The sequence below is a fragment of the Artemia sp. Qi Xiang Cuo genome, chromosome 18, assembly GCF_049724085.1.
Source record: "Artemia sp. Qi Xiang Cuo chromosome 18, ASM4972408v1, whole genome shotgun sequence".
Lineage (NCBI taxonomy): Eukaryota > Metazoa > Arthropoda > Branchiopoda > Anostraca > Artemiidae > Artemia > Artemia sp. Qi Xiang Cuo.
In genome coordinates this window covers 42788852-42816698 of record NC_142811.1, presented here as the reverse complement: position 1 = coordinate 42816698, position 27847 = coordinate 42788852, and the positions used below count along the sequence as shown (strand labels likewise).

Here is a 27847-nt window from a genome sequence, read left to right as displayed (position 1 = left end):
AACAAGACTTAGCAGCTTCCTTATTCATCATGAGCCCTACTCCCTGTCTATGTACTCCATCCTTCCCGCCTGAGTAAATAAATTCTATATCAACCTAATTTTGAGCTTCCTACCCCTGGGATATGAGTTTCTGAAACTCATAATCAGTCCAGTTCGAATCGCCTGAATTCGTTAGTCAAAGTGTCGGTACGATAGTTATTTTTTAACCTCGTAACATTACAAGTTCCAATTTTCATTAAAATTGTTTTAGCCTCAGGAAAAGCAATGGTCCCAGATACCAGTGCAGGACGGGGACCAACACATCTTCCCAAGTCTACACCGAAGCGCTGAAGCCGGCTTAGAACCGGACAGCAAGAAGTCCCAGGGATCTCCAGTATTAATGGAGGCTTATTGCAATCCTGGGCCCCTCTTGGTCACAACATGGTTTTCAGCACTTGGCGATGCTCTTCTGTCAACAAGAGTCAAAATTCTGCACAGACAATCTCAACCTATTACCTCCGACTCATTATATATTCATGCTTACAAATATTACGCTATTACGGGGAGGCAATCCATAGTAGATAAATTAACTAGGAAGAGGTTTTTCAGCAGCTAATCATATTTCATTCTTTTAGGCAGTACAAGGAGTCGCTAAAACAACAAAGGGAGAACCTGTATACAAGGCAGAAAAGCTTAGAGTCACCTCCGGTTAATGGGGTAAGTGTGTCATCTGTACTAAATAATCGTTTCAATCAATTTACTAACATGACATTTTTGGAAACAATAAAGGTAAAATATATAATGGTAAAGAAACAGTAGCTTGTTAAGGGTAAATTTCGCTATCACTATGATAAAGGGTGACGCATGATTTTGTACCGGTTAGCTCTGAGCATAATTTAAACAGCTATTTTCAATTGTGTCATGATAATTCAGTTTAGAGCTATTTTTAAAGTTTTGTCTTCTATCAGTTCACGTTTGTTATTTTAATTTTTAATTATTTATTATTATTATTAGTTGTTATTTATATTGTTAAAGTATCATATTTATTATCTAAGCTGTTATTGATTATTTTAAAAAGTTTGTTTGTTCTATCAAGTCACATTTATTATTTAAATTATTTATTATTGATATTATTAAATCATCACATTTATTATTTCATTTATAATAATAGAAATAATAATTTCTATCCCTTAATAGTTTAGTTCAGCATCGGCATTTGCTTCTCATTTCGAAACGTTTCCAAATTATTTCAATAAATACTAAATAACTTAGGCAATAGGCTAAATCCCTATTTCACTCCTGTCTGATATTGTATTACCATAGACCAATTCCTACCAACGTAGCCATATAAAGTTATACTAAGATATAACTTCAAAACAATCGGAAGAACCTCCTCTCTAATAATGTCTCCGTAATTAGCACTCTATCTACATTATCAAATGCACCTTTCAAGTCTACAACGGCTGCATACACCCGATCTTTTCAGTTCAGTTCATTTTATTTAACATCAAAATACATTTAACAAATATGCCAATACCCACCCCAAGAAAGATACCAAAAAGCACTTGCGACTGGGCGGGTACATACAACTCATTTACTAATTAATGATTAACTATAAAAAAAAAAAACTTAATAATAATAATAATAAAAAAACAAAAAACACTAAAAAACAAAAAAAAAATCAATCTCTCAATTCATTTAATAATAATAATAATAAAAGAGAGAGAAAAAAAAAACTGAACCTTTACCTAAAAAAAATTTTTTCAATTTATTTTTAAATAACCCCAGGTGCTCAGCCGCCCGAATGCTCTCCGGAATAGAGTTCTACACATTAGGTCCTGAAAATCAAGTATGGAAGCTGGCCCTGGTTCCACTTCTATTCGGAACAATGAAATCACTAGCATGACGAGTTTCATAATGGTGCAAAGACCTATTGTCATTAAAATAATCACGAAAAACCTCTGGACTAACATCATTCCAGCATTGATAAGCAAAAATTCCTATTTGGTAGTCTCGTAGCTGTCCTACATTCAACACTTGCAACTTGTTGAAGCAAGCTGAAGTGTTATTTACACCTTCAACATACCCACCAATAAGACGCATCGCTCTATTTTAAAGACTCTGAACACGTTTAAAATTCACATAAAAATTACTTGCCCATAACATACAGCCATACGAAGCATATGGGTGTATCAAAGCATGGTATAAAAGCAATAAAACTCTCTGAGGTAAGAAATTTTTAAAACGACGAATCGCTCCAAGGCCACGTGCAACTTTTGTTAACAACATGACTGTGGTGTTTCCATGAAAGATTACAACCAATCTAAAAGCCTAAGTACCGGATTTCTTGAACTTGAACTACTGGCTTATTATTAAACAGAATTCTACCATCAATATCACTGGGCTTGCCTACTCTAGAATATACAATAAAATTAGTCTTAGTAACATTTACTGATAACAAACTCAAACTAGTAAAAACATGGAAATTTCTCAGAACACAATTCACATTCAACACAAGACTATCCAAACAACGACTAGAAAACGTAACTGCAGTGTCATCAGCGAATGACGTTAAGCAACAATCTGGAAGATAAAACCTCATGCTATTCACATAAACCAGATACAGAAGTGGACCAAGGACCGATCCCTGTGGCACACCACACGACACTTGATAAGGGGAAGAAAAAGCATCATCAATCATCATTTTAATAGACCTCCCGCACAAATAACTTTCAAACCACTTCAAACTAAATCCTTTAACACCTAAGCATTCTAATCTTTGCAATAAAATTTTAAAATCTACCGTGTCAAATGCTTTAATAAAATAAAAAAATACTGTTAGGGGGATTTCACCATTTACTAAAAAATTATTTACAAAATCAACAAGATAAATGGCAGCATGGCTAGTGGAATGACCTTTTCGGAACCAGAATTGGGGGTGTCACTGACTAGACTATGTTTCGAGACATGGTCATATAGACGGCGATGAATAACTGTTTCTAAAATTTTTGACAATAAAGGCAGTATCGATATTGGTCTCCAGTTACCGGCATCTGACCTGGCACCCCCTTTGTAAAGCGGGATAACTTCAGCTTGCTTCAACGCTTCTGGAAAGGTCCCCGTTTCCATAGATAAATTAATAATATAGAGAATACATGGTAGTATATACATTAACACAGCTTTAAAGTTCTCAGATTCACGCCATCTATCCCAGCAGAATTCGATTTTATATTGTTCACTATTTTAATCACATCATCATCTGAACAATCTTCGAACTGTAACTCTACAGTATCTCTACGATAGTCCACAAAGTCTTCGCTAAGAAAATTTTCCGTCAAACATTACACTCTCTTGAGCAGACAAGAAAACATGAGAATAAAACTGGACTACATGATTCGTGACTTCATTTTTATCACCCACATAACGTCCGTTTATATCAATGCAAGGCGACTGACTACTTTTCTGATTTCCCATAAACTCATTAATAACCTGCCATTTGGCTTTGGTATCTCCCTTACTATCAGAAAACTTTTCTTCAAAATACTTCTTCTTTGCTTGCCTTCTTATACTGTTCACCTTATTTCTCACTCGCTTGAACTCTGCAAAATCTGCGTCATCCTGACTATTAAGATATTGCTCATATAACAAGTTCCTTTTTTTTTATCATGTCTATTATTGCCTCTGTAATCCACGGCTTGTGGGGATCGTCCCTCTTTTGTTTGGTCAAGCGCAAGGCATGTTTTCTCATAAATCGGTTGGAAAATATACATGAAGTGATTGTACGCTAGAGAAGAATCACCAGGAATCCCCAGGACTGATTCCCACTTGATACAGCTCAACACCTCGGCAAAGCTATTCAAATTTTGCTGTTTCAGCTCACGTGTCAGTATTTTTTTAACCAGGATACGTCGTTTTCTAAGACACGTCACATGAGCAATTACCGGGAGATGATCTGAGCCTGGATATACTATCACATCTGAATAGCTTTGACTCAAATAGCTAGGTCCCACGAAAACGTTATCAATTAAGGTCGCAGAATGAGTAGAGATTCGGGTAGGTACACAAGTTAAAGGGTAAAGGTCACTTGAAATCATATAATTATAGAAATCCAAATTATCACCTGAAAGATCTAAAAGATTATAGTTAAGATCAACCATACAAAAAAATTTATGCTTGTAGACGACACCAACCTCATCAGCTCATTAAAACCTGCTACAAACTCATCCAGGCGAGCACTGGGTGGCTTATACACCACACTAATTAAAACTTTCCTTTTTTCAATTTCTAATTCCAAACAAAAACTTTCAATCTTACCTTCTATCCATACACCCAAATCCTCCCTCACCATATACTTCATATTTTGTTTAATCAAAAATACCAGGCCTCCTCGGTTCATAGTTGATCGGTTCCTTACCTCAAAACCATATCCTGGAAAAGAAAAAGCCGAGAGAGATTGGCCAGAACTCAAAAAAGTTTCACAAATACCCATTATATCAAATTTTGAGGAAGATATCTCAATCATCTGCAGAATATCTAAATACCCCGTAGTAAGGTGGCAATTCCACTTGCAAAGACACAGCGACATGTCTCCACTAACTTGCGACGACAATATATAATAACTCTCACGAAGAGGCTTTGAATTAATAATAGGCAAATCATCATTTCCAATTTGAGCCTCTAAATGATCTTCAATACGGAGCGGATTACGCATAAATCTATTCAATGAAGAAAAATCATTCAACATAAGTAAGGAAATAAGATAATTTATCTTTTCTAAAAAAAAAAAAAAAATGAAAGAGAAAAAAAAGAAAGAAAAAACAAATAAAACAAACAAAAAACATAAATGATAAAATTTTTATAAGACACTAAAGGGTGTCAACAAGTGAGAAGATTCGTGTTGGGTGGCTATCACCCTGCTCACGTTTGTAAGCACGGCCACGATCGGACCATACGTTTTTTACACCATATCTGTTTCTCGCACCTTAAAAAATTGCTTTTTTCATTTTCGTAAGATATTCAGTGACGAATACACCTGATTTCGCCAGCTTTGATTTCGCTCTGAAAACATTACACGCCGTATCTTTAGTTGCAAATTTAACGAGAACTGGCGCAACAGTCGTAGGTGTCTGGATATTCCGGGCAGCGTTCGGAAGTCTAAAACGGTTCACAGACAACAACTGTTCTTTCTGGAAATTTACACCCATTCTATTCACTATATCAAGAACATTAGTACCCAGTTCGTTTTCGGGATCCTGCTTCACCCCGGAAAAAAAAACAAATAAACAAGTGAACGCGCGTGTTCGTAATCATCCAGATTTTCCTAAATTGTAGCCACCCAAAGCTCTAATGACTGAATCTGGCTATCCAGAGATGAAAACAGTTTTTCTATTTTCTCAAACTTTACGTTGTATTCTAGCGTGATCAAATCATATATTTCCAAAACAATCAGTTCAGGGTTCAGAGCGGCTTGGTGCGATGAGCCTGCTACTACCTTCACGGAAACAACTTTTTCCAAAACTTTTTTATCTATTTCTTTAACTAGGCCAAGTTTAAGCTTTGTAGCTTCATCTTGTGCTAAAGTAAGCTGATTTCGGATTGCAGATGTTTCGCTCGAAGCAGTTAAATCAGCACCCGCGCCTTTCGCAATTTTCTTTTTCAGAAACTGATAGTAAAGATCAGGAGAGGATTCACACTCACGGAAATCATGATTTACGCCATTGGCCGTTTTTTTTCGAACCTTCCGCATAATTTCCGCTATATGAAAGAAGATTCGCTTCTACCACGGTCTAAAAGTCATGGGACCCGTAGCAAAAAACAATGAATTTTGGCGTAGACTCTTTTTGGTTAGTTATGTTAACAATCCGGACTGGCCAGAAGGGATATCCTTTGAACTGAGCTACCGCCAAATCTCCCTTCTGAAACTGTACCATGATGACAATAATAATCCAATAACTCGAAAGTTGACTTATCTTTAGTGGACAGGATCTTCCAAATACTAATATGTTAAAAATTAAGAGCAGGAAACGAAAACTTACTCGCAAGGGGGGCAATTAAATCCCCCCGCTTTCCAACAATATCTTGCAATAATCACGTCCGCCAATGCTATAATTATGAAGTGATATCCAATTAAAAAGTCACTTGTAACTTTAATCCTTTACAGTATTGTGACACTTCCGTAATCACTGAGTACATTATCAAATGCACCTTTCAAGTCTACAAAGGCTGCATACAACCGATCTTTCCTGGGCTTCCTATATTTTTTTACTATAACTTCTATGATAAACATGTAATCAACACCTCTTTCCAACCTAACCACCTTTTCAGCCATCAAAGTAATTAAGCTAAACTATTGCGATAAGTCCCTCGATAATTGTCATCGTCATTCTTGTTCTTTCTTCCCATCTGTCACCATTTGGTGACATGGTGACACCATGGTGACAGTGTCAAACCATCGGTGACAATGTCCACTATGTGGCCAAAACTATTTCTGTAGAATAACTGAAAAGTACTGATACGATCTGAAATAAATATGCTCCTTCATGTTTCCATTTTGATGTTACCATCTGGACCAGGTGCCGATGTTCCTTTCATCCTTTCCGGTGAAATCCATATCTCATTTTGATCCACCGGGTCGATCAGGTCATAATCCGCTTCTTGCAAGGGACAACCAATCTGATTCCGAAGTTGATCTTGATAATGTTCTGGCTGTCTACTCCCCCTCTCTTTCTTTTCTTGATACGCTGGCCACGAAGATGTTGGTGAGTAATACTTCTCTTGATAGGGCTGTAATGCTCCCTTAATTCTCTGCCAAACGATTTCTTATTCTTATTTTTGAATAGCTTTACCATTGCTCTAATACTTTTCTTCTCCTGCTCCACTTTCTTTGTCTTCGCCAACTTTTCGTATTCTTTACGGAGTCTACAGAATAGTAGCAACCGATCTTTCTCGGGGAACGGCTGTTGTTTAATATTGAGGAATGCTGTAATTACCTCCCTTTTTCAGTTAAGAAAGGATTTACTTCGCTCTTGTTCCTGCCTTCTTCTTTTCTATGCTCTTAAGGTTCAATTCCCTCAATATTGAATGTAGACTATACTTTTATCTATTTCTCTCTTCTGTACCATTTTATTGCAATTTCACAACTTCTCTTATATACTCTCCTCACTAAAAACCCCAGAAATCCTCTCCATCATATACCCTAAACGAAGGCAAAACCCCCTAACCTTTCCTCTTCACTGTCTAATTTAACTCCTTGTTTTCTAGCCCTAAGCTACATATATACTATTATTTCTAACAATGCCTCAACTGGCACATGATATAACCCCACGGCTTTTAAAGCCCTGAAACTCTCACACGGTGCAAAAGACGTAAATCAACCATATATAATTTTCCACACTTGGGGCCGTACCCAAAAAACAACTAAATTCGCTTACTATTCTATCCCCAATTCTTCCGTTTGAAACCATCAGATTATATATTATTCATTCGAAAATGAATTCTCTCTTTCTTTCTTCGCTAGGCTAATAGGATTTAGGGGTCTCGCACATCCAGTGGCTCGGAGTACACCGCGGCCTCACGGCACTCTTAACTTCGATACTTCCAGCTTTACATTAGATTCAAGCACTTTATGCTCTCCAATTCCTGGTAAAAGGCAAGGGTCATGCAACAATGGGCTACAAAAATTCTCCATTTTATTGCTAGTATGGGCATTAAAGCCATCTAGAAACACAAATTTATGATTAAGATAAGTTATTTCATAATAATATGTCTTATGTCTAAATTCTCACGTATCTTCACTTCTGATTTAACTACTATTTCTAGTGATGTGTAAACTCCACAAAATACAATAAATCTTACTGACGCTTTTATCCAAACAATATTGTCAGACAATTCCAACTGGATATGCTTTAAAAAATTTACTCTTTATTAAAACTGACACTCCTCCGCAAATGTGATTCCTTTTACTTCTTTCCCTAGAAGCATTATATGACATACATATCTGGTAATAAACTGGCTCTTCTTTCTAAGTTTCAATAAGGCGCTAAATCTTGCTCTTCAAAGCTAAATGTCCAAGCATATAATCATTACCTCCTTGCACATACCAATGAACTAATTATATTTAACATTGGTCATGACTCTTTCCTACGATACCAAATCGTGGTCCCGATCTTGCGCATATTTGTTTAGTTCCAATCAAGTGATACTCCGATCCTTAGGAAACAAAGCTTGTGGCTTCACACTTCCGCGGTTTGGCCTACGTCCACAATAATCATTATGACACCCTAAACACCTGCTCCGTCGCCTTTTTCTCCTACTATTTGCACAAGCATCAAATGTCAAAGGTTCATTCAAACCATCATGGAGGCTAGCAATCGCATCCTGTGTACGTTTTCTCAGCTCTGCATCAATAACTGTCGCAGGTCTTGAGCTTCTTTCCCTGGTCACAATTGCACTCTCCATCTCTTCATTATTCCGCTGCTTATTCAGGTCCAAATCAATATTTTGAAGATCATAAGTTCTCCCTTGATCAACTAACCCAATGGCCACTGCTCCCAATTAATTTCTTTTGATTTTCTCAAATTTGTATCGTGTACAATAATTTTAATCACCCGCGAAAAGTCTCATGCCCCTCACTTTGCAGTTGAAAGTGCTTCTGTAAGTATGGCTTCCAGAACTGGTCTCAACTTGCTGCGGACCATCAAATCCGACGAGGTGTAATCAGGAGCTACTGGTAAATTCAACCTTTGGAAAAATGCGGCTGAGCTTAAGATGTATTTTTTTTTTTTAATTCAGCCGATAAACGAAAAACATCCCTGATATCTCCACACCTCTTACGATATCATTAAGGCATCTTAGAATGTCCTCTTTCATTGGGTCTAATTTTTAACACGCTACAACTCTTTGGTTTGCCCCAGATCCATCCATTATCTTTCTGTTTTGTAAGTTTCACTTTAAGTTCTCTTACTTCCATCTCCTTATTTTCCAACCTCTTTTCCCCTTCGTAAATTTTATTGTTCGGAGATGGTGAAATTGAGGCAAATTCTATGAATAATTTCCCCCTTTTTTACCACTGGGGATCAATTCTGTCATGTTTTTTTAAACTCTACTGACATTTCAGTTAGTTTCTTTAAAATAGAGTGCTGAATTTCTATCTATTCCGTCATATATATTACTTCTACTTAAAATAGAGAGGCTTACCTATTTGAGAATCAGTTATTTTATCCACGCTGACTCGACTCAAAGCCTGCAGTTTGATAAGCCACCGTGAATTACGCCCTCGCCAGTTCCAAGTGAAATTTTCGACAATATTCAATTTCTACTTTATCCTACGTATCCAGCATGTCTTCAAAATGAACTGTCCGTTGCGAATGTTGGTGACCATTAATCCTATTCATTCAAACTAATTTTTACGCAAACAGGCCAAAGTTACCAGTTTGGAAAATTTGGAGATGTTAGATTTTCTTATCAATATTAAGGAAGATTTCGTCAGTTTACATAGATCTTTAGCAAAATTAAGGAAATGGGGATGCTGCATCAATTCGTCAACTAAATAATGTTGATTTTCGTATTCAATATGGTTGATTACATCAGAGTTAAACTTTCGGCCTCTTGCTGGTCATCCAAAATCATAAATATCGGTATTTTTTCTCGTATGGCTCCATGACTATTGACTTTTTTTTATTTATTCTTGAGGAAAAATAATCAGAATTGTAATTTGCAACTTTAAAATACGTGTTGGTGTAATTTATTGGACTTGATGTACTAAATAAATTCGTAAATTACAATTGGACCCCCCCCCAAAAAAAAATACAAACAACAAACAAATTTAGTTTCTTAGCCCTTCACTTAACCACGTTATTTAATACCTTCCTATTCAGAAGTGTGTAGTAGCTCTGTGAAAACTTATCGTTTAATATTTTTTTTGTATATATTTCTAGTTCCCAGAACAGAACCCAACCTCGACCTCCCCAGGAAATGTGAAGCCAAACCTTAAAGAATCTCACTCACCAGCTGAAATTCAACCAACCCCAAGTTTTTTACATCACGTTGTTACCCGAGTGCAGTCAACTCACTTAACCAACGGAACAACTCATCTCCCTCTAGACACAGGACAGAAGCTTGGTAACTTTTCCACGTCAGAGCTCCCAGTAAGAACACGTCTTGAACCATCGTCGGGTCCTTCCCCAAGGGACGTGAACGACGTACCTTTGAGGAATCCAGAGAAATCTAGTAGACCTCTGTCACATGGAAATCAGCCCCCTCTACCTTCTGCTAATCCACCGGTGCATAGGTTATTGCCGACACCGAACCGATTCCCTGTCAAGTCTGGAAGTCGCATCCCACCGCCAAACCCTGTGTCATTAGTGTCTTATAAAAGTATTGATGGAAGCGTACAAGAACAAATTTCAGCTTTGCGTCAGGTACTAGCTTTTCTTCTCTCTTCATTCTCGTTCTCATCTCTCTTCTTTTCTCTTTTCAATCATTCTTTCAGTACTAGATGTACCTATTTTAAATCTAATCTGTATACATCTATTGAATAGATACTAATATATCTCTCTAGATATTAAATCTATTGGTACTAGATACACACGGCAGAAAGATGTTCTTTGTATTTTAGGGGTCTCTCAGACTGTATTAAACGGAGGGAGTATGTCCACCTATTCTTTCTACGATATAGATAGGGCATGGAACAACTCTATCCTTTTGGGGGGTTTGAAGGAGGGGGTTGGCAACATCACACTTATTTGTGGTAGTTCCTGCTCGTTTGAATTTTGACATCATTGTTCATTGTTATCCCTGTTACTTAAGGGTTTCTTTTTTAGTGTCTGATGCAAGCATTGATGGGGATGTGCGAGAACGAATTTCAGCTTCGTTCTAGGCCCTAGTTTTTCTTGGAATACCATTGCCATAGTCGTAAATATACACAGACGAAATATCTTTGAGGAGTGTTGTATCTGCAATTTTGTGGTTGAAAATATCTTTGAGATAAAGATAAGCAATTTATCAAGTTTTAACTTGTTTTTCTAAAACTAAAAGTTTTTAGCCCATTTTTCAGCCTAGACACGTAATAAAAGGTGAAAACATAATCTAATAATGAAAGGCTCGATGCAACGCTCTACGTTTTGTTAAGATAACGTAAAGAACAGGGCATTGCATTTTACAATCACTACCGGTGATGCTGATCTCCGTTTCGTGGCACGTCATCCAGGAATTGCAATGGGGGGGGGGCTGGTGGCCAGCCATCCTGTGCTTTCGCACACCCTTCCTGTTAACCTTCCCCAGATTTATCCAGATACCCATTTAGAGCTGGGTCGACTCTGGCTGAGCTTTCAGAGTCACGCAACTGACCCCCGTTCAAACAAATAACCAGTGACACCGAGAACACCGAGACCCTTTGTCCTCACGGACAAAGGGTCTCAAGCGCGCTAACCACTCGGCTAACCAATGTTCATTGCTATGAATTAAACAAAATTCACATATTTTGTCAACAAGAAAGCTTTGGTTAACTCAGGTTAAGTCCAAGTGGGATTAGAAAATCTGAATCTTGCTAGAATATCAATTTATGAAAGTTGGCTAGTAATTATTTTGTTATTTAATAGCATTCAAGTCTTTTAGAGGCCAATCAGATCAAGTCTACCTTTTACATATAGTTTTTTCTTGCGAAAAATAAAAAAGCAAACTGAAAACTTGAAACGAAGATGATTTAGCTGATATAAAAGCTAAAATTTAAAGCGAACATAATTTATAATAAATGAAGGAGTGAAACATAAAACGACCAGAAATTACAATGGACACTGAAATCACGCTTAAAGAGAATTAGCACCAACAATTATGCTAGGCCCCCGCCCCCCCCCCCCAAAAAAAGGAAAAAAACACTGTAGGGCTATAATCTCTAAGCTTAAGGATATCAACTAAATGAACATAATTCGTAGTGAATATGGAAGTTCTTTCAGAATATTTGGTTAACTTTTTTTATTATATTCGAAGCATTAATATGTAATTTGAATCCAAGTTAAGCTATTAAACGATTTAAAAGGCTTCTGCAAAGTTGCATTTATTAAAGCTATAAAATTGAATGTTTAAGTCAAGAAAAATAATCGAAATAACCGAATATAGGTCCCTGTAGAAAGCTTCAGAGATGCCGTTTGGGGTATCTGGTCAGGTCCCGCGAAAGGTAATATCCATCTAAAAGCGTGCCTAAAAGGGAAATATTCTTTAAGTTCTGTGAAAAAATGTGCTTTTTGCCCAGTATTGTCCACCCCAAGGAGTCCACCAGTAGTGCCCACCCTTCGGCTTCTTCTTCTTTTCCCCTCGCCCGTAAAAAAACATCTAGTAAACCCATGAGTTTGAATTGATTTGTTGTTTGTTTGTCATCGTCATAACTACTTCAAATTTATTTTGTTTCTTTTATAGAGCATTGGGACTTAAACAAAGAATAGATATAGAATAGACTTAAAATAGATTTTTAAGTCTATTTATCTAGACTTTGAAGATAGAATAGATTTAATCGAAGCATAGATATATCATATAAATTTAAATTAAGATACCTAAATTTTTTTCCGATTTTGCATTTGTGAAAAGTGAAAAGGCTATCTGTTTTCTATTTAATCAAACAGTTCGTGGTGACGAACTGTAAGTAAGGAAAGACCCGGCTCAATAGTAACCGAAACTAAAAAAAAAAACGGAATTTTGATACCAAAATTTACATCAAAAGAATCAGATTTTAATGCTCATTGCAAATATATAAGTTTCATCAAGTTTAATCCTACCCCTCAAAAGTTACGTACCTGAGAAAATTTGCCTGAATTTCGAAAAAAGGGAGAAACACCCCTTAAAAGTTATAGAACCGTAATGAAAATCACACCATCGGATCCAGCGTATCAGAGAACCCTAGGTTTCAAGCTCCTATCTGCAAAAATGTGGAATTTGCATTTTTTGCCAGAAGAAAGATCACGGATGCGTGTTTATTTGTTTTCTTTTTTTCTAGGGATGATCGTATTGACCCAGTGGTTCTAGAATATAGTGGGAGGGCTCATTCGAACGGAAATTAAAAGTTCTAGTGCCCTTTTTAAGTGAAAAAAAAAATGGATGGCAACTAGGCCCTCTCCCACGCTAATTTTTTTCCCAAAGTCACCCGATCAAAATTTTGAGATATCCATTTTGTTCAACATGGTCGAAAATATAATAACTATGTCTTTTAGGATGACATAATTCCCCAAAGTCCCCGGGGGAGGGCTGAAAGTTATGAACTTTACCCAATGTTTACATATAGTATTGGTTATTGGGAAGTATACAGACGTTTTCAGCGGGGATTTTTATGATAGTGGGGGGGGGGAGGATGGGTCGGAGGTTATGTGGGAGTATCTTTCCATGGAGGGAGTTTTTATGGAGGAAGAGACATTGCTATGATAAATAAATAAAATTATATAAGTTCAATAAATAAAATTATAAATAAATAAGTTCGTAAATAAAATTTAACAACTTTCGAGAAAGCCATTTAACCAAATAAAAGTAAAATTAATATACAAATTTTGTTTTAATTATTGATCTTCGGTGAGCCAAAATCAAAACCTGCATTAATTCAAAAACGTTCAAAAATTAAATTAAAAAAAACATTTTTTTTAAAACTGAAATTAAGAAGCGACATTAAAACTTAAAATGAACAAATATTATCCCGTATATGAAAGGGGCTGTCCCCTCCTCAATATCTCGTTCTTTACGCTAATGTTTGACTTTTTTTCACAACTCTATTTTTTTTAAGCAATAAAGAACTTTAGCGTAAAGAGCGAAACGTTGAGGAGGGGACAGCCCCTTTCATATACGGGATAATTTCTGTTTGTTTCAAGTTTTAATGTCGCTACTTACTTTTAGTTAAAAAAAACTTGTTTTTTTTAACTGTACTTGTTTTGTCCCTTTAGGAATGTTCAGGGATATGCTTTGGGAGAGGAATAATTGATCCAACTAAAATTCTGTGCAAAAATGTGCTTTTGTCCAATCTTATCCACCCTAAAAAATATCTTTGTCTTCTTCTTTTTATCTCCTCCCCGGTAAAACTTCTAAAATAAATATCTGGTAAATTGTATGCGTTTAAATCAATTTTTGTTTTAGCTGTCATTTGCATAAGTACTTCTAATTTATTTTATTTTGCTTTGTAGTGCATTGAAACTCGACTAAAGGTCTCCCTGCCTGAAGACTTGGGCTCAGCTTTGAGTGACGGTGTAGTTTTGTGCCATTTGGCTAATTCAGTTCGACCCCGAAGCGTCAGTAGTATTCATGTTCCTTCTCCGGCTGTGGTAAGTATTTTACTGATTGGTTATAGTTAACGATTCAGTTAAAAAAAAAATAAAAAAAAAATACTGTAAAATTTTGTCTTATTGATGTAATAGTGATTTTTGACAGCATAATTGGAAATTCTTTTTGTTACTTCAAATGCTAGGGTGGAGCAATATTTAGTCATATAAAGATAAAAAAGGTCATAAAAAGTATTTTAAATTTTAGTCATTACTTTTTCGCAATGGGAATTTAAATTGATTCTTTGTTTTGCCATTGTCGTATTACTGATTTTGTTTTATTTTAATTTTGTTTTATCAATTAGTTTTATAATGTTGGTTTTATTTATTATTGCTTTAATTGGTGTCGTTTCTTGCCATTCGCATGCCCTGAAGCTTCATGCTTTTACCTGCATTGTCAGTTGGCAAACACGCTTAAGAAAAAAACATGTTTTCAGAAAAAGGCTTTGTAGAGTTTAGACGTATATCGTAAGCCACGCCCCCCCCCCCGCCATTTTTATATTCCGGTTTGCTATCTTTGTCATTTGCAATTTCTATCTAAATCTGATTATAGCAAGTGGTTTTAATCATATAGAAGAAGCAGATGAAGCTAATACACCCAATAACACTTATCTTCACACATGCATTTTTCAGAGGCACTAGCTGTTTTCTTTAGTACCCGTAGCTCTTGACTATTGTGCGTTCCCTGTCTTTTTGATTCTACTTTCTTCAAGACATTTTCTTCTGTTTTTTCATTTTTCCTTCTGTTTAATTATTCGCTTTTTCTGGATTGGCTTGAAACTTGGTCATTCTTTGTTTCTTTAATTTAGATTTTTTTAAATATTAATTTTAGCTGACAAATCAGCCGTTGTTACCGCTGTTAACAGACCGAGTGTTAAATGTATAAAACAAAGAGAAAAAAGGATATAATAAATGAAAAATAAAATCAAATAGATGAGAAAAAACGAGGATTTTGTCAGCCAGGATTTTGTCAGCCAAATATTTCGGCAAAGACCTCCGCCACGTCGTCCTCAGTGCTCAAAAATATATATATATATATATATATATATATATATATATATATATATATATATATATATATATATATATATATATATATATATATATATATATATATATATATATATATATATATATATATATATATATATATATATATATATATATATATATATATATATATATATATATATATATATATATATATATATATATATATATATATATATATATATATATATATATATATATAAACCTTTTAAAGCAGGCTCTGCAAGACGAGGAAAGACACTGAATCAAAAAATCAGTCAGAATAAATGAAAGACAATTCATCAATTGGATTGGACAAATACTCTTTGGTTAGCAATAGATTTTGCCTGCCTGCAGCCTCGATTTTCATTAGATATGCGGACAGGTTGTCTTAAATTAGACTGGGGGAAAATAATGCTTGATATTGCTTGAACGTTTAAAATAAATTGGGCTTAAGGAAATATGTCCTGTATCTTTATTTATATCAAAATTTCTATTTATATAGTTATTATCTCAATTGCCTCTGAAAGATTGAGATAGACCATTTACAGCAGATATTAAAATTGCCTCTTCAAAAAGTACTAAATCATCAGGGTTTTCAAAAACATGGAGGGCCAAAGCAGAATCAAGGTTTCCATTTTTATTTTTAAACCTCGGGGACTTGTCTATTGAAGGTTTGTGTTAATGCAATCGTTCTTCCAATCGTTGGTAGTTCCTACCAATGTGAAACTTTCCACATGAACACAGGACTCTGTAAACACCACTACCCACAATAGGGTTGGGTTTATCCTTTACGAAGTTTAAAAAATGTTCAACTTTTTGTTCAGTTTTGAAAGAAACAGAGAGATTATGTTTTCTTAAAATTTTTCCAAGTTTGCCGCTGAGCTTCAAGATGTATGGTATTGCGGTAAAAGTTTTGTTTTCAATTGTCGGAATAACTGAATGAAAGGGGACGGGCTCCCTATTTTCCTGTTTTACTTTTTTAAATCGTCTATGATATTTTCAATAAGGTTGATTGGATAGCCATTGCAAAATAGAATAAATATCTTTAACATAATTTAATTTAGATTTTACATGATTACGTGAACTGATTTTTAGAACTCTGTCGACTAAGATATTATTACCCCTCTTTTTACAGAAGGAGGGTGATTTGACGAGATATGCTGATAACGATCATTATGGGTCGGCTTTCTATATATCGAGAATTCAAGAGTTCATTTGTGTACCACCTACTTACAAACTCAGACTTCCTTTAGAATAGAATAGAATTTATTTGCGTTAAAAGCCCATAGGCCATGGCAAAAAGAAAATAAATAAAGAACAATTACAAGACATTGCCCAAATCCTAACATAATCCTACAGAAATTTACTTCTATGATTCATCGCAAGACGAAGGAATCGGGCCAAGCTTCTGATACCTATAAAACACTCATCCGCATACACTCACCAACCACTCAAAATCATAATTCCCCATACCAAACACTGCAAGTCTCCAATCACTCAGCTCCTCACATTCACACATCAAGTGATAAACGCTCTCATCTAAACCTCCACACATAGGACAAAAATAAGGACCAGCCTTTGACCTTTCCCTCCCGATAACTTTCTTCTTTGGCCCAGTGACAAACTATCAGCCCTCATCTCAATTAATAACGTTATTCCGTTTTTATTCAAACCCACCCTAGAAAATAAAATTTTACCCCAAATCTCCTTCGACCCACAAAACCCAATGAATTCGGAAGCGAACGCTGGGCCTGCCATGCCTGTATTTCTTGGTCCTGTAAAATCCTTTCAACTAATCCACTTACTTGGTACCCCATATCCTCGAGCTTTAAACCTTCCCCCCTCATATGGCCCAGTCCAAACTGATCTAATATACTCTTAATTTGGTACGGCGACCCCCTACCTCAGCTGCCCTTCAACATTTCCAAATAAGCCGCTTTCATAACCCGCACCCTAGGCATCACTAAAAATTTTTCTCAAAGCCTAACCATGTTAGCCTACAAAGAAAACAAACCCAAATCACCTCTAACTACTAAGCTATTTTTATGCTTACTTATCCCTAGCCACCTCTTATAATATTATATTTACACTGTTTCTAGTCTATCTCCCTTCGCATACCCCCAAACCTCAGATCCATAGTGCATCACACCTAAAATTTTAGCCCTGAAAACCTCTTTAACTACTTGGATACTTTTAATATCCCTCAGCTGACTTCTTAATACCATATTACAACATGCCCCACCTTTTTCGATCCTACTTTCTATATGGCTACTAAATAAATATCCTTTCGCCTTAAAACTAACACCTAAATATGACCATTCCTCCTCTAATCTAACCCTTCTACCCTCAAAACTAAGTTTAACATGCTCCTCAAGTCTACCACATTTACGGAATACTAACACTACGGTCTTATAAAGAAAGAAAAACGAGCAAAAATGGGGTTTTTATAGGCCAAATGAAGATACTGAAAAAACGAAGCGAATATTTCGAGAGGACAAACGCCTCTCTTCTTCAGCGCGAAACGAAACGATGTATCAATAAAAGCCAAAAATTAAAAGAATTAAAACCAAATACCTAACAACCATAAAAGCGAGTTATTCGCCAATATCCGCGATTTGCACAAAATCCAAAAAATATGATCTGTCATCGACGGATACTAGCGAACAGCTGAACAAAAGAAAGGAATCAATTCATTCACTCGAAAAACAAAACGAACCAGCAATTAAATAAGTTGGAAAACTATGTCATTTGATTTCGGATTTTAATTAAGGCATTTCTTGCAGACACCCTTTGAGACCTAATGGGTTGTTCACGTGTTTGATTAGATGACTGAGAAAGTGGTTCAAGGTTTATTTCAGGGATCACTAAAGTATCGGCTTCTCTTTTGAGAAAACCGAAATATGACTCATTTATTCTTAAATCACAGGAATCTCTGTTTAAAGCTAGACCTAAATGTTGGTATTTATAAATTTCAACAGCTTCTCTGTAGTGCTGGACAATACCCTTATCATTCGAAATAAGACTAGCTTGATTAAACAAAATAGTATGGTCTGGTTTTTCAAAAATGTGCTCTGCAAGGGCAGAGTCAAAATTTTCCGGGTTTTTCCGCTTTTTAAGTGTATTATTAATTGAGCTAGAATACTGAGTTAATCTATCTGTTAGTCGCTGATTAGTTCTTCCAATATACCAAAGGCCACACGAACAAGGAATTCTGTAGACACCGGAGTTTTCACCTATCGGGATAGGGTCTTTTCCTTGATAAATTTGGGACTTGATAGTTTTTCTGGGTCTATAATAAGTGTAAATGTTATTTTTCCTTAGATTTTTTGAAATGTGGTCTGAAATCCCTTTAATGTATGGGAGACCAAGATAAACTGAATTTTCCCTTTGATTTGTGTTTTCTGTGGAACTATCTGATAATCTTTTAATGCGTTTTGCAATTCCAGAATTTATTAAACTAATTGGATAACCATTCCCAAATAAAATATCTCTAAGGTGGTTGAGTTCTAAATCCAAGAAACGTGTTGAACAAACTTTCAATGCTCTATCAACTAGAGAAGTGACAACTCCTCTTTTCACAGCAGGAGAATGATTGGAGGAATAACTTAAGTAACGGTCATATCCGCATTAAGTTCTAACTTTTTCCCATCCAAATAATCACCTAAATTATCAAGTAATTTCTGAAGGTTCCTTTGTGAATCAGCAACCAAAACAATATCATCTGCAAACAACATCATGCAAATGGAAACAATATCTAAACTCACCATCAGCACCTCTTTCTTTTCCATAGATGCCACCAAAGAATTTATAAACAGGGCGAATAATTTAGGAGACAATGAGCAACCCCGTTTATCCCCTTTATATCCTCTAACTACCCTCGAAACTTGCCTACCAACTCTCACAACTACTCTAGTAAACCTATAGATTTGAACTAAAACTCACAGAAATGGGATTAAACTAACCCAATTTATTATACATATGTTCTTTGGTTAAGTTTTATTTGAGTTTTGTAGTTTGTTGAAAAGATTATTAACAGTAATATTATAAGAACATAAAGGAGATATGACACCTTGAGAAAGCCTTGTGTGAAAGAATTTTATATTAAGATAGTAGATTGAATTATTCCATTGTTTTTTTTACCCTTTACTAAAGACAATAAACCCTCTAAAGATCCATTTTAGTGAAATGTAGAATCTACATGTTACTATTGTAGACAAAAAACTGACTGTAACAGTAGAAACGAGTCTCTAATTTTGCTACAAGACCGGATCTGTCCCATGTTCGTTAGATTCGTACTATCTTTGATTAAATCTTATACATCCATGTCTAGAAAAATGTTCTCTGCCATCTAAAGTTTTTATGGATAAGTGCTTATTTAACAGAGATAGATGTCTTTATTTGTTGTTTTTTTTCACGCTAGGATGACGAACCTTTCACACTAGCATAACTTATGACTTTACGTTCGTTATATAATCTTACGGAGCAAATATTGTAAATAAGAAAGGCTCTACTTAATTCGACTAATTGATTCGAGCTCTACTTAAAATTTCACGTCGTGTATATTTATGTAAGGGTATAAAAAAGTCAACATAGCAGCTGCAAAGTGGGGTTCCTGGATGAGCAATTAATAAATTTTTAAGACAAATTAATAAACTTTCCCCAGGAAATATGTTAATAATAATAATAATTTATTTCAACCTTCTTTACAAGCATGAAATGCACTTATATGATTACAAAAATACAGAAAAATAAAAATGAAACTAACAAGAAAAAACTCCCGAAAATAATAACATCTTAGCTACTTTGACAACACAATTAACTACATAGTTAAGTGGAAAATGGACAATATTTTCTCAACGCTTACGGAACCTGTCCACAAGCTGGTCCATTATTGGAGAAATATCAAAACGCCATATCTTACTCGAAATGTACCGGTTGCGAGTCCAAAGCGGCAACTGCCGAAGGTATTTGCAAAAACGGAAGAACAGTGATTTAATTTTCTTCCGCTCAGATATTGCGAAAAAAAACTCCATAGAGGGACAAAGAAGAAGGCATATGGGGCATAAAAGCGTTGTAAAGTTTGCCTAGGGTTACTTTGTGAAACTGGCCTTTAACTGGAGCAAGCAGCCTGTACCATTTCTTAAGCTTTTTCTTTCAAAACTGAGATAACAAGTGTTTTAACATTTGGGCCAAACCGGAAACCTAAATATTTCAGAGAAGACGATGCGGAAATAGTTTCTGGGCCAACATTGATAGTAACGGGAGGTTGCTGAGGCGAACCATAGACGTCAAGCTCAGTTTTAGAGGAAGTGACTTAGAGCCCAATTTCATTGAGACTAGAGAAAACTATGTCAACTCCATTCTGGAGAACTTGTCGATTGTCTGATATTAGAAGAATGTCGTCTGCGTAACAGAGGTGGCAAGATATGGGGCTCATTTAGGAATGGAGGAATTTATTTTTAGTAAGGCATTATTGAAAAGAGCTGGACTAAGCACAGAGCCTTGTTTCACACCATTCCGAACAGTGATGGATTTTCTGAGCTGGCTACCTTTTCGTATCCATATGGACGCATCACCTACTGTGGGTATTACCCACAGGGCACTGCGTGTGGACGCAGTGCCAACATCGCTCTTTATTTAGGCAGCGCTATTGCGCTGTCGATGATTTGTCTCTTGAGAAAGTTCAAAACTGGACAAATATACACAAAGTTCATTTTATAAGGCACAAAAACTTATTTCGTCATAATCAACATGATATCCAAAAATGATAATCCGTTTTCGATCAAGCCGTCAGTAATTTATAATGTTTCGTAATATGAAAATTTATAACATTTAGTAATCCTTTACTGTCAACAATTTCACTTATTGTGCAGTCCAAGTAAATGCAAAATATAATCCAGCTTATGTCCTCACAGTTCAAAGCCTAAATGAAAACTGACCTTATGCTTCATCAGTGCTTGAATGTCTTCGTTCCACATTTTTCATTTTTGAATAGTTGTCTTATGATGATTTAAACGATGCCATTATGATGGCTTTACGGATTTCTACATTGGCCTGGTGTGAAAGGACTTTTTTAAAAGTCAAATATTTTACTTAACGTAATGTCACTTAACCACTTAGCATAGGAAATTACATAGATAGTGTGAAAGCTGCATAACAGCAAGTATTGCTATGCAATTTACATTACTTGCATAACAGCAAGTAATGTAAATTGTTTTCTTGATTTTTTTTTTCTCTTTTTCTTTTTTTTTTTTTTTTTTTTTTTTTTTTTCTTTTTCTTTTTTTTTTTTTTAAAAAATAAGAATTTATTAATAATTATTATTGTTTTTATTTATTTTTGATTAAAGGGCGGTTAGCAGATACAGCCACCAACAGGTTTTTTTTTAATCTTAATGTGGTTGTCTAGTTATTTCTGATGTTCGTTGAATGTTTTTTTTTTTTGTAAAATAAAAAAAAATGTCTAAAAAAAAAATTCTATGTCTATATTAAGTGGTACCTTTTCATTATCCTTTGGTGCTTCTGTCCTTTTCTTGTTTTAATATTACCAAATGCGAACTTTCCTTTGTTCTTGTCATCTATGCCGAAACTGTGAAAGCTTGAACTCCCGATCGATTCCGGAAATTTTCATTCACCTAATCCAATTGCTTTTGAAGATAAAAAGTGTTATCATCTAGAATTGTTCCTTTCTAAAGCCGTTTGAGATAGGATAGCTTAATTTAAACCAGGGTAATCTAGTGCTAAAACTACCCTTCTAAACTAGCCACAATAATAAAAAAGTTACTTAATTCTCATCAGAGAAACTATTTGATTAGTTTTCATATCCACTTTCAAAATTGCATCCCAGCGCTTGACACTGTGTTTTTTAGTCAAGCATAATTCTTAGAAACTAGGCAGTCAATTTTGGATTTTAGTGACTGAATCTTCAGACAAATCCGGCAGTTCATGCAATCTCTGCAATCCATCAATGTATGGTTCATAACAAGAAATCTCAGAACAGAGTTCATATTGGCTGAGTATTTTATACAAAACACTTTTTAAAAATTTTTGGAATTCATCTTTTATCGCTAATAATTACTCTAATTTCTCTAATCTTCTTACATCTAATCTTCTTTTTCCTCTAATCTTCTACATCTAATCTCTCTTTTTCCTCATCTTATCTTCATCTAATCTTCATCTTTTCCTCATCTTATCTTCTTTTTCCTCAGCCGAAGCTCCCGCTTCCGAAATGTAAGCGAAATATTGAGAATTTCATCGAAGCTTGCCGAAAGATCGGAGTTGATGAGGTAAGGCTTTTTTAGTCATGTCCTTTTCCCATACTTTGATCTAAATTATGCTTATTCTCTGCTCATCAACTCTGCCTATGGTTTGTAACATTGTTGGTTTTCTGCTCATCTGCCAGAGGAAGGATATAGGGGAGTCCTTCTGTGGCCCATTTGAAAACTCACGGAAAGATTTTAAGGAAAAACGGTTAAGGAAAACCATTGCTTATGAAATATTCTTCTAAGACTAAGCACTCACATCTGATTCCAGATGTTTTTGTGGAATCTTGAATTGTTCTGATTTCATATAGTCAAATGTATTTTTTGTAGTTATACTAATTAATTTGATTTATTTGATAAAAGATTTAAAAAAAAATGATAAAGCATATATTTGATTTTATATACATAAGTTATAAATCTAATTTGCTATACCTTGTGCCAAGTTTTTTCGAAGTAAGATAGATAATAAAGTAAATGAAAATTTTTATAGTTTTGACTTTCAAATTTAAAAAAGGAGTGTTTTAATGATGGAGCACCATCTATTTCTCGTAAGTAATCCAGTTGAATTTTTATGCTTTCAAAACGCCGTATTAAAATAAAATGTTTGTTGTAATAAGATGGTAAGGTAGAATGACCAAATGAAAAGAGATGTATCTGCCATCTTTCATTGCTTTTAATACTTAAATGCTGTAATAGCTGAGAAATATTAAATAAGTAAAACGAAACTACCGGCAAATGAGGGTTTTATTTTCGTTATTTATATATTTTGTAAAAGAGGTACTGACCTCTATTTTTATTTAATCAAATATAATTTATTGATCATATCTCCTCATATCTGAGCAATCTGTTCGCTGTTCATATCATCTGTCCACTGTTCATATCATCTTTGTCACTTTTGGTCTTCTACACTGATATTATTAGAAATAAATTGTACATAATGCTTACATTGTTACCGTTACCAAACACCAGCTTTAAAAAACTGGAAATTGAGCGTGGACATGCTTAACCACAGAGAAAAAAAATTAGTAAAACAAAGTCAATGCTGTCAAATGACGACCTCAGTCATTGTAAAATGGATATTACTATATTTTTAGCAGTGGCTCTACTGCAATTTAACTCTTCTAAAGTATTTCGATAAGATATGTGCCAGCCCTTTCCTCTTAGAAACTTAAAACTAATGCCATCAAAGAGTATTTGGTATAATAAAAAAACAATTTGTCAAAACTTAAGTGTATATTGTAAAACGGTAGAACGAGGAATAAGATTGAATTTGCAGCCCATTTTTTCCAGTATCTTTTTCAGATTCCCCAGGCTGAAGGGGTTTTATGATCGAGTACTGTTGCTTTGTCAATCGTATGCTTACAAAACTGATATATCGTTTCCATGGAGACAGGCGCTTTAACCAACTAAGCCATGGACGGCTAAGGCCGATCTAGCCGAGAGGTTGGCACGCTAGATTTGAAACATAAATCATATTAAATTTCTTTTTTTTTTATCTCCTAGTTAATGCGAAAACGCAGACTTGCATTGAAGCTTTTTTTCTACGATTCTAAATTTGGCGGAAACCCCATTTGAAAACTCTAGATTTTTATTCTTAAATCTTTTTGTGTTTCATCTTTTCATATGATAAAATGCGTCGAAATGTACCATTCATTATTGGAATGATCAGTTTGATGCATGTGCTTGTTTCAAAAATTTGTAAAAGAACGTGAGCAGGTAGTAGACCTTTTGGTAATAACTTTGTCCAAGAATTTCGTGGGCCTGTTTGGAACCCAATAGAAGTATAACCATGGATAGTTGGTTTATCTCCATCCCCAGGGCCGCAGAGCCCTTGAAACCCCCCATTCAACCTGATCAATGTTGGGACTCTTCGAAAAACCTCAATTTCATTTCGAACTCTTCCAGACAAGGGTGCATTGGACAGTGTTATATGTTTTGGTTTGATTAGGGACTAATCGTGTTTTCTGTGTCATAAGATGATGAGTAGTCACCCAAATTTCTAAATAGTTAGATCTAGTCAGACTGCCGAGCACAGACCACCTTAAAGAAGAGACAAATCAAATAAATAGAAATAATCTTGTTATTTAGGTTTTAACTAAGGAGTTTTTTTTGTCTGCTACGCATGCTAGACGGGATTGGGCGTGTCTTGTTTTTTCTTGTTTCCCTCATCAGTTTCGGACCTTACTTCCTCTCATCAGTTTTTTCTGCATCATACACAAGTACTAGTGCTGCTAGTAGCTTGTCGAAGTGCAAGGCTGAGCCAACGCAGCTGTGCATGTTCCCCTTCAACTCTACTATTCTCAGAACATTAATTAAAAAAAACTTTCCGAAAAAAAATATTTTTGAAAAATAAATTATATGGCCATTGTTACATACTGATCAGGAAAACAAAATGCATTTTAAAATAAATAATCGACACGCCCAGAAATTACCACTAAAGACCAGATAGAATCAGAAGCGAACATAAACTAATCAGACTATCTTAGCAACCATAATAACCAAGCAATAATATAAATGAATAAATATTCAGCGAGTATGACCTCCTCCTCTCACTGTAAAAGTCTAAAACCTACTGCGTCATTGGCGCTTTACTGAAAACCAATTTTGTGACAAATATTTTCTTTTGTACTTATCTCTGAAAATAGACATTAAAATAATATTAACTTTTTGAGCTGACGAGCTTTCAGTAATTCATATAACTTACATCAAATATTCAGTTTAATTGATTAGCTCTTTTTAAATTTGTTAAGGATGAATATAGTTTTCATACAAACAAGTGTTTGGATGCTGCCTCCTTACCTTTCTGTAAATAAAAACCTAAATCCTTCTGCGTCTTTGGTGATTAAATAAAAACGGATTGTATTGCAAATAATTTCTTGTTCAGTTATTACAGAACTTGAAATACAAAAGCACAGGAAGCGAAATAAAATATTGAAATGATTAATCTTTTAATAATTATTATAACTATTCATCAAATATTCAATTTGATGCTGTTAATACTTTCCGAGACTGTTCAAGGCGCATATAGTTTTCAGTAAAGCGCCAATGACGCCGTAGGCTTTAGACTTTTACAATGAGAGAAGGAGGTTATACCCAAACACTGGTTTGTGGTGATTTGTGATTGTTTCAAGCTTAATTTGCATATTCAATTTAAGTTTCACTCGTTTTAAGATTTATTTATTAATTTGCATTAATATCTATTGTACGTTCGTTTGCAGATTTTTTGATTAATTTCTGTTCGTTTGAGGTTTCATTTGTACTTCAATAGGAAAATATTTTTTTCGTTCTAACCTTGATTTTGATATTCAATCTAAGCATTACTCAAATTAAGTTCTATTTATTCATTTATATTATTACTTGTTGTATGTTTTTGCTGTAATGGTTTATTTAATTTCTGTTCGTTTTGGGTTTCATTTATTCTTTAATAGTAATTTCTGGTCGTGTTAAGTTTGAATTTTAAAAGGTATTTGTATCTGCTGAGCTTAAGTTTAAAATGGCCTTTAGTTTTCTTTGAAAAACTGATTTTTTCGGAAAGTTTTTTTTTAATTAATTTTTTTTCGTTTTTAATTGCAAAAAATTTCAAGTTTTTAAAACTTTCTTATTTCAAAATCAAACTTTAAAAAAAATCAAATATTCTTCAAAGTATCAAACATAATATCAAAGTAACAATATCAAAGTGAAAAAAGGCGTTTGTTTCAACCTTAGAGTTTCCATTATCTGGTGTTTTAACTGTTTTAAACAAAATTGCTATCTCAGAATTCTTATCAGACGGGTTTGGGGAAAAAGGGCGTGGGGGGACTAGATTAAGCTTCAGTCTCTTTTGACTATTTTAAAGTGAACTAGAACTTTCTATTTTCAATCAAATGAGCCCTCTCTGAAGTTTATACGAGTATCCCTTCTATATAAACCATATAAATCCTTAGAGTATAACTTACAACGCCTGTCCCTCGGCCCTTAGAGGTTGTGTTGACCCTGGAGTTTCAGTATCTGATGGTTGAACTATTTTTAACAAAATGGTCTCCTGAAATTTTTATCGGATGGGTTTATCCATCCGATACGCCCAAAGGCGTGCAGGGCGGGAGGGGCTTGTTGCCCTCCGATCTTTTTCGCTCTGATAAAATGAACTACAACTTTTAATTTCCATTCAAATGAACACTCTCTGAAGTTTATACGAGTATACCTTCCATAAGAACCATATATGTCCCCAGAGCAATACTTACCCCGCCTGCCCCGGCCTTGGGGGGGGGGGGGTTGTGTCGACACAGGAGTTTTTCTTATGTGACCTTTGAAATATTTTTAACTAAATTACCATGCGTAAAGGAGTTTTGTTATATGATCTTTAAACTATTTTTAACAAAATGGCTACCTCAAATTTTTATCAGATGTATTTGGGGGAAAAGGGCTTGGGGGGCCAGTTGCCCTCTGATCACTTTTGATTCTTAAAAAGGGTGCTTGCCCCCGGGCCCTGGGGGGTTGTGACGACACCTGAGTTTTTGTTATCTGACTTTTGAGATATTTTTAACTTAATGCCTATCTCAACATTTTTATTGGATGCATTTGTGGAAAAGGGGCGTGGGGGGCTAGTTGCCCTCCAATATCTTTTGACTCGAAAAAACTTAACTAGAACTTTCAATTTCCAATCAAATGAGCCATCTCTGAATTTTTTACGAGCATCCCTTCAATAAGAACCATATATTCCCCAAGGGCATAACTTACAACACCTTCCCTCGGGCCCTGGGGGTTTGTGTTGACCCCTGAGTTTTCGTTATATAGTCTTTGAACTATTATAAAAAAAGATATCTCAAAGTTCTTATCGCATGGGTATGAGGAAAAAAGGGCGTGGAGGGGAGGGGGGGCTAGTTGCTCTCCATTTTCTTTTAACTATTAAAAAGTGAACTATAACTTTCAATTCCCAATCAAATGATACCTCTTTAAAGTTAATACGAACATCCCTTCCATAAGAACCATATATGCCCCCAGGGCATAACTTACACCACCGGCCCCCTGGCCCTGGTGGGTTGTGTCGACACCGGAATGTTTGTTATATAATCTCTGAACTATTTTTAAAAAAATAGCCATCTTAAAATTTTTATTGGATGCATTTGGGAAAATCGGGTTTAGGGGGGGGGGGGGAGATGGTTAACCTCCAATATCTTTTTACGCGTAAAAATTTAACAATAAATTTCAATTTCCAATCAAATAAGCCCTCTCTGAATTTTATACGACAATGTTGTCTATAAAAAACCTTATATGCCCCCCAGGGCATAACTCAAAACCCTTACCCTGAGG

General features: G+C 35.1%; 1 protein-coding gene across 3 annotated transcripts in view; it reads left to right on the top strand.

Moving 5' to 3' along the window:
- The window catches only part of Lrch (Leucine-rich-repeats and calponin homology domain protein), a 144991-nt gene that overhangs the window by 67965 nt on the left and 49179 nt on the right, over window positions 1-27847 (top strand). For 2 of the 3 annotated variants that reach the window (XM_089103910.1, XM_089103909.1), the window contains exons 10-13: window positions 615-696; window positions 9915-10397; window positions 14133-14270; window positions 22505-22582. In XM_089103910.1, the coding sequence (XP_088960036.1) occupies window positions 615-696; window positions 9915-10397; window positions 14133-14270; window positions 22505-22582 (781 nt within the window). Of the gene's footprint in view, window positions 1-614; window positions 697-9914; window positions 10398-10799; window positions 10912-14132; window positions 14271-22504; window positions 22583-27847 lie in introns of those variants that run through there. The other variant, XM_089103912.1, reaches the window with a different exon arrangement.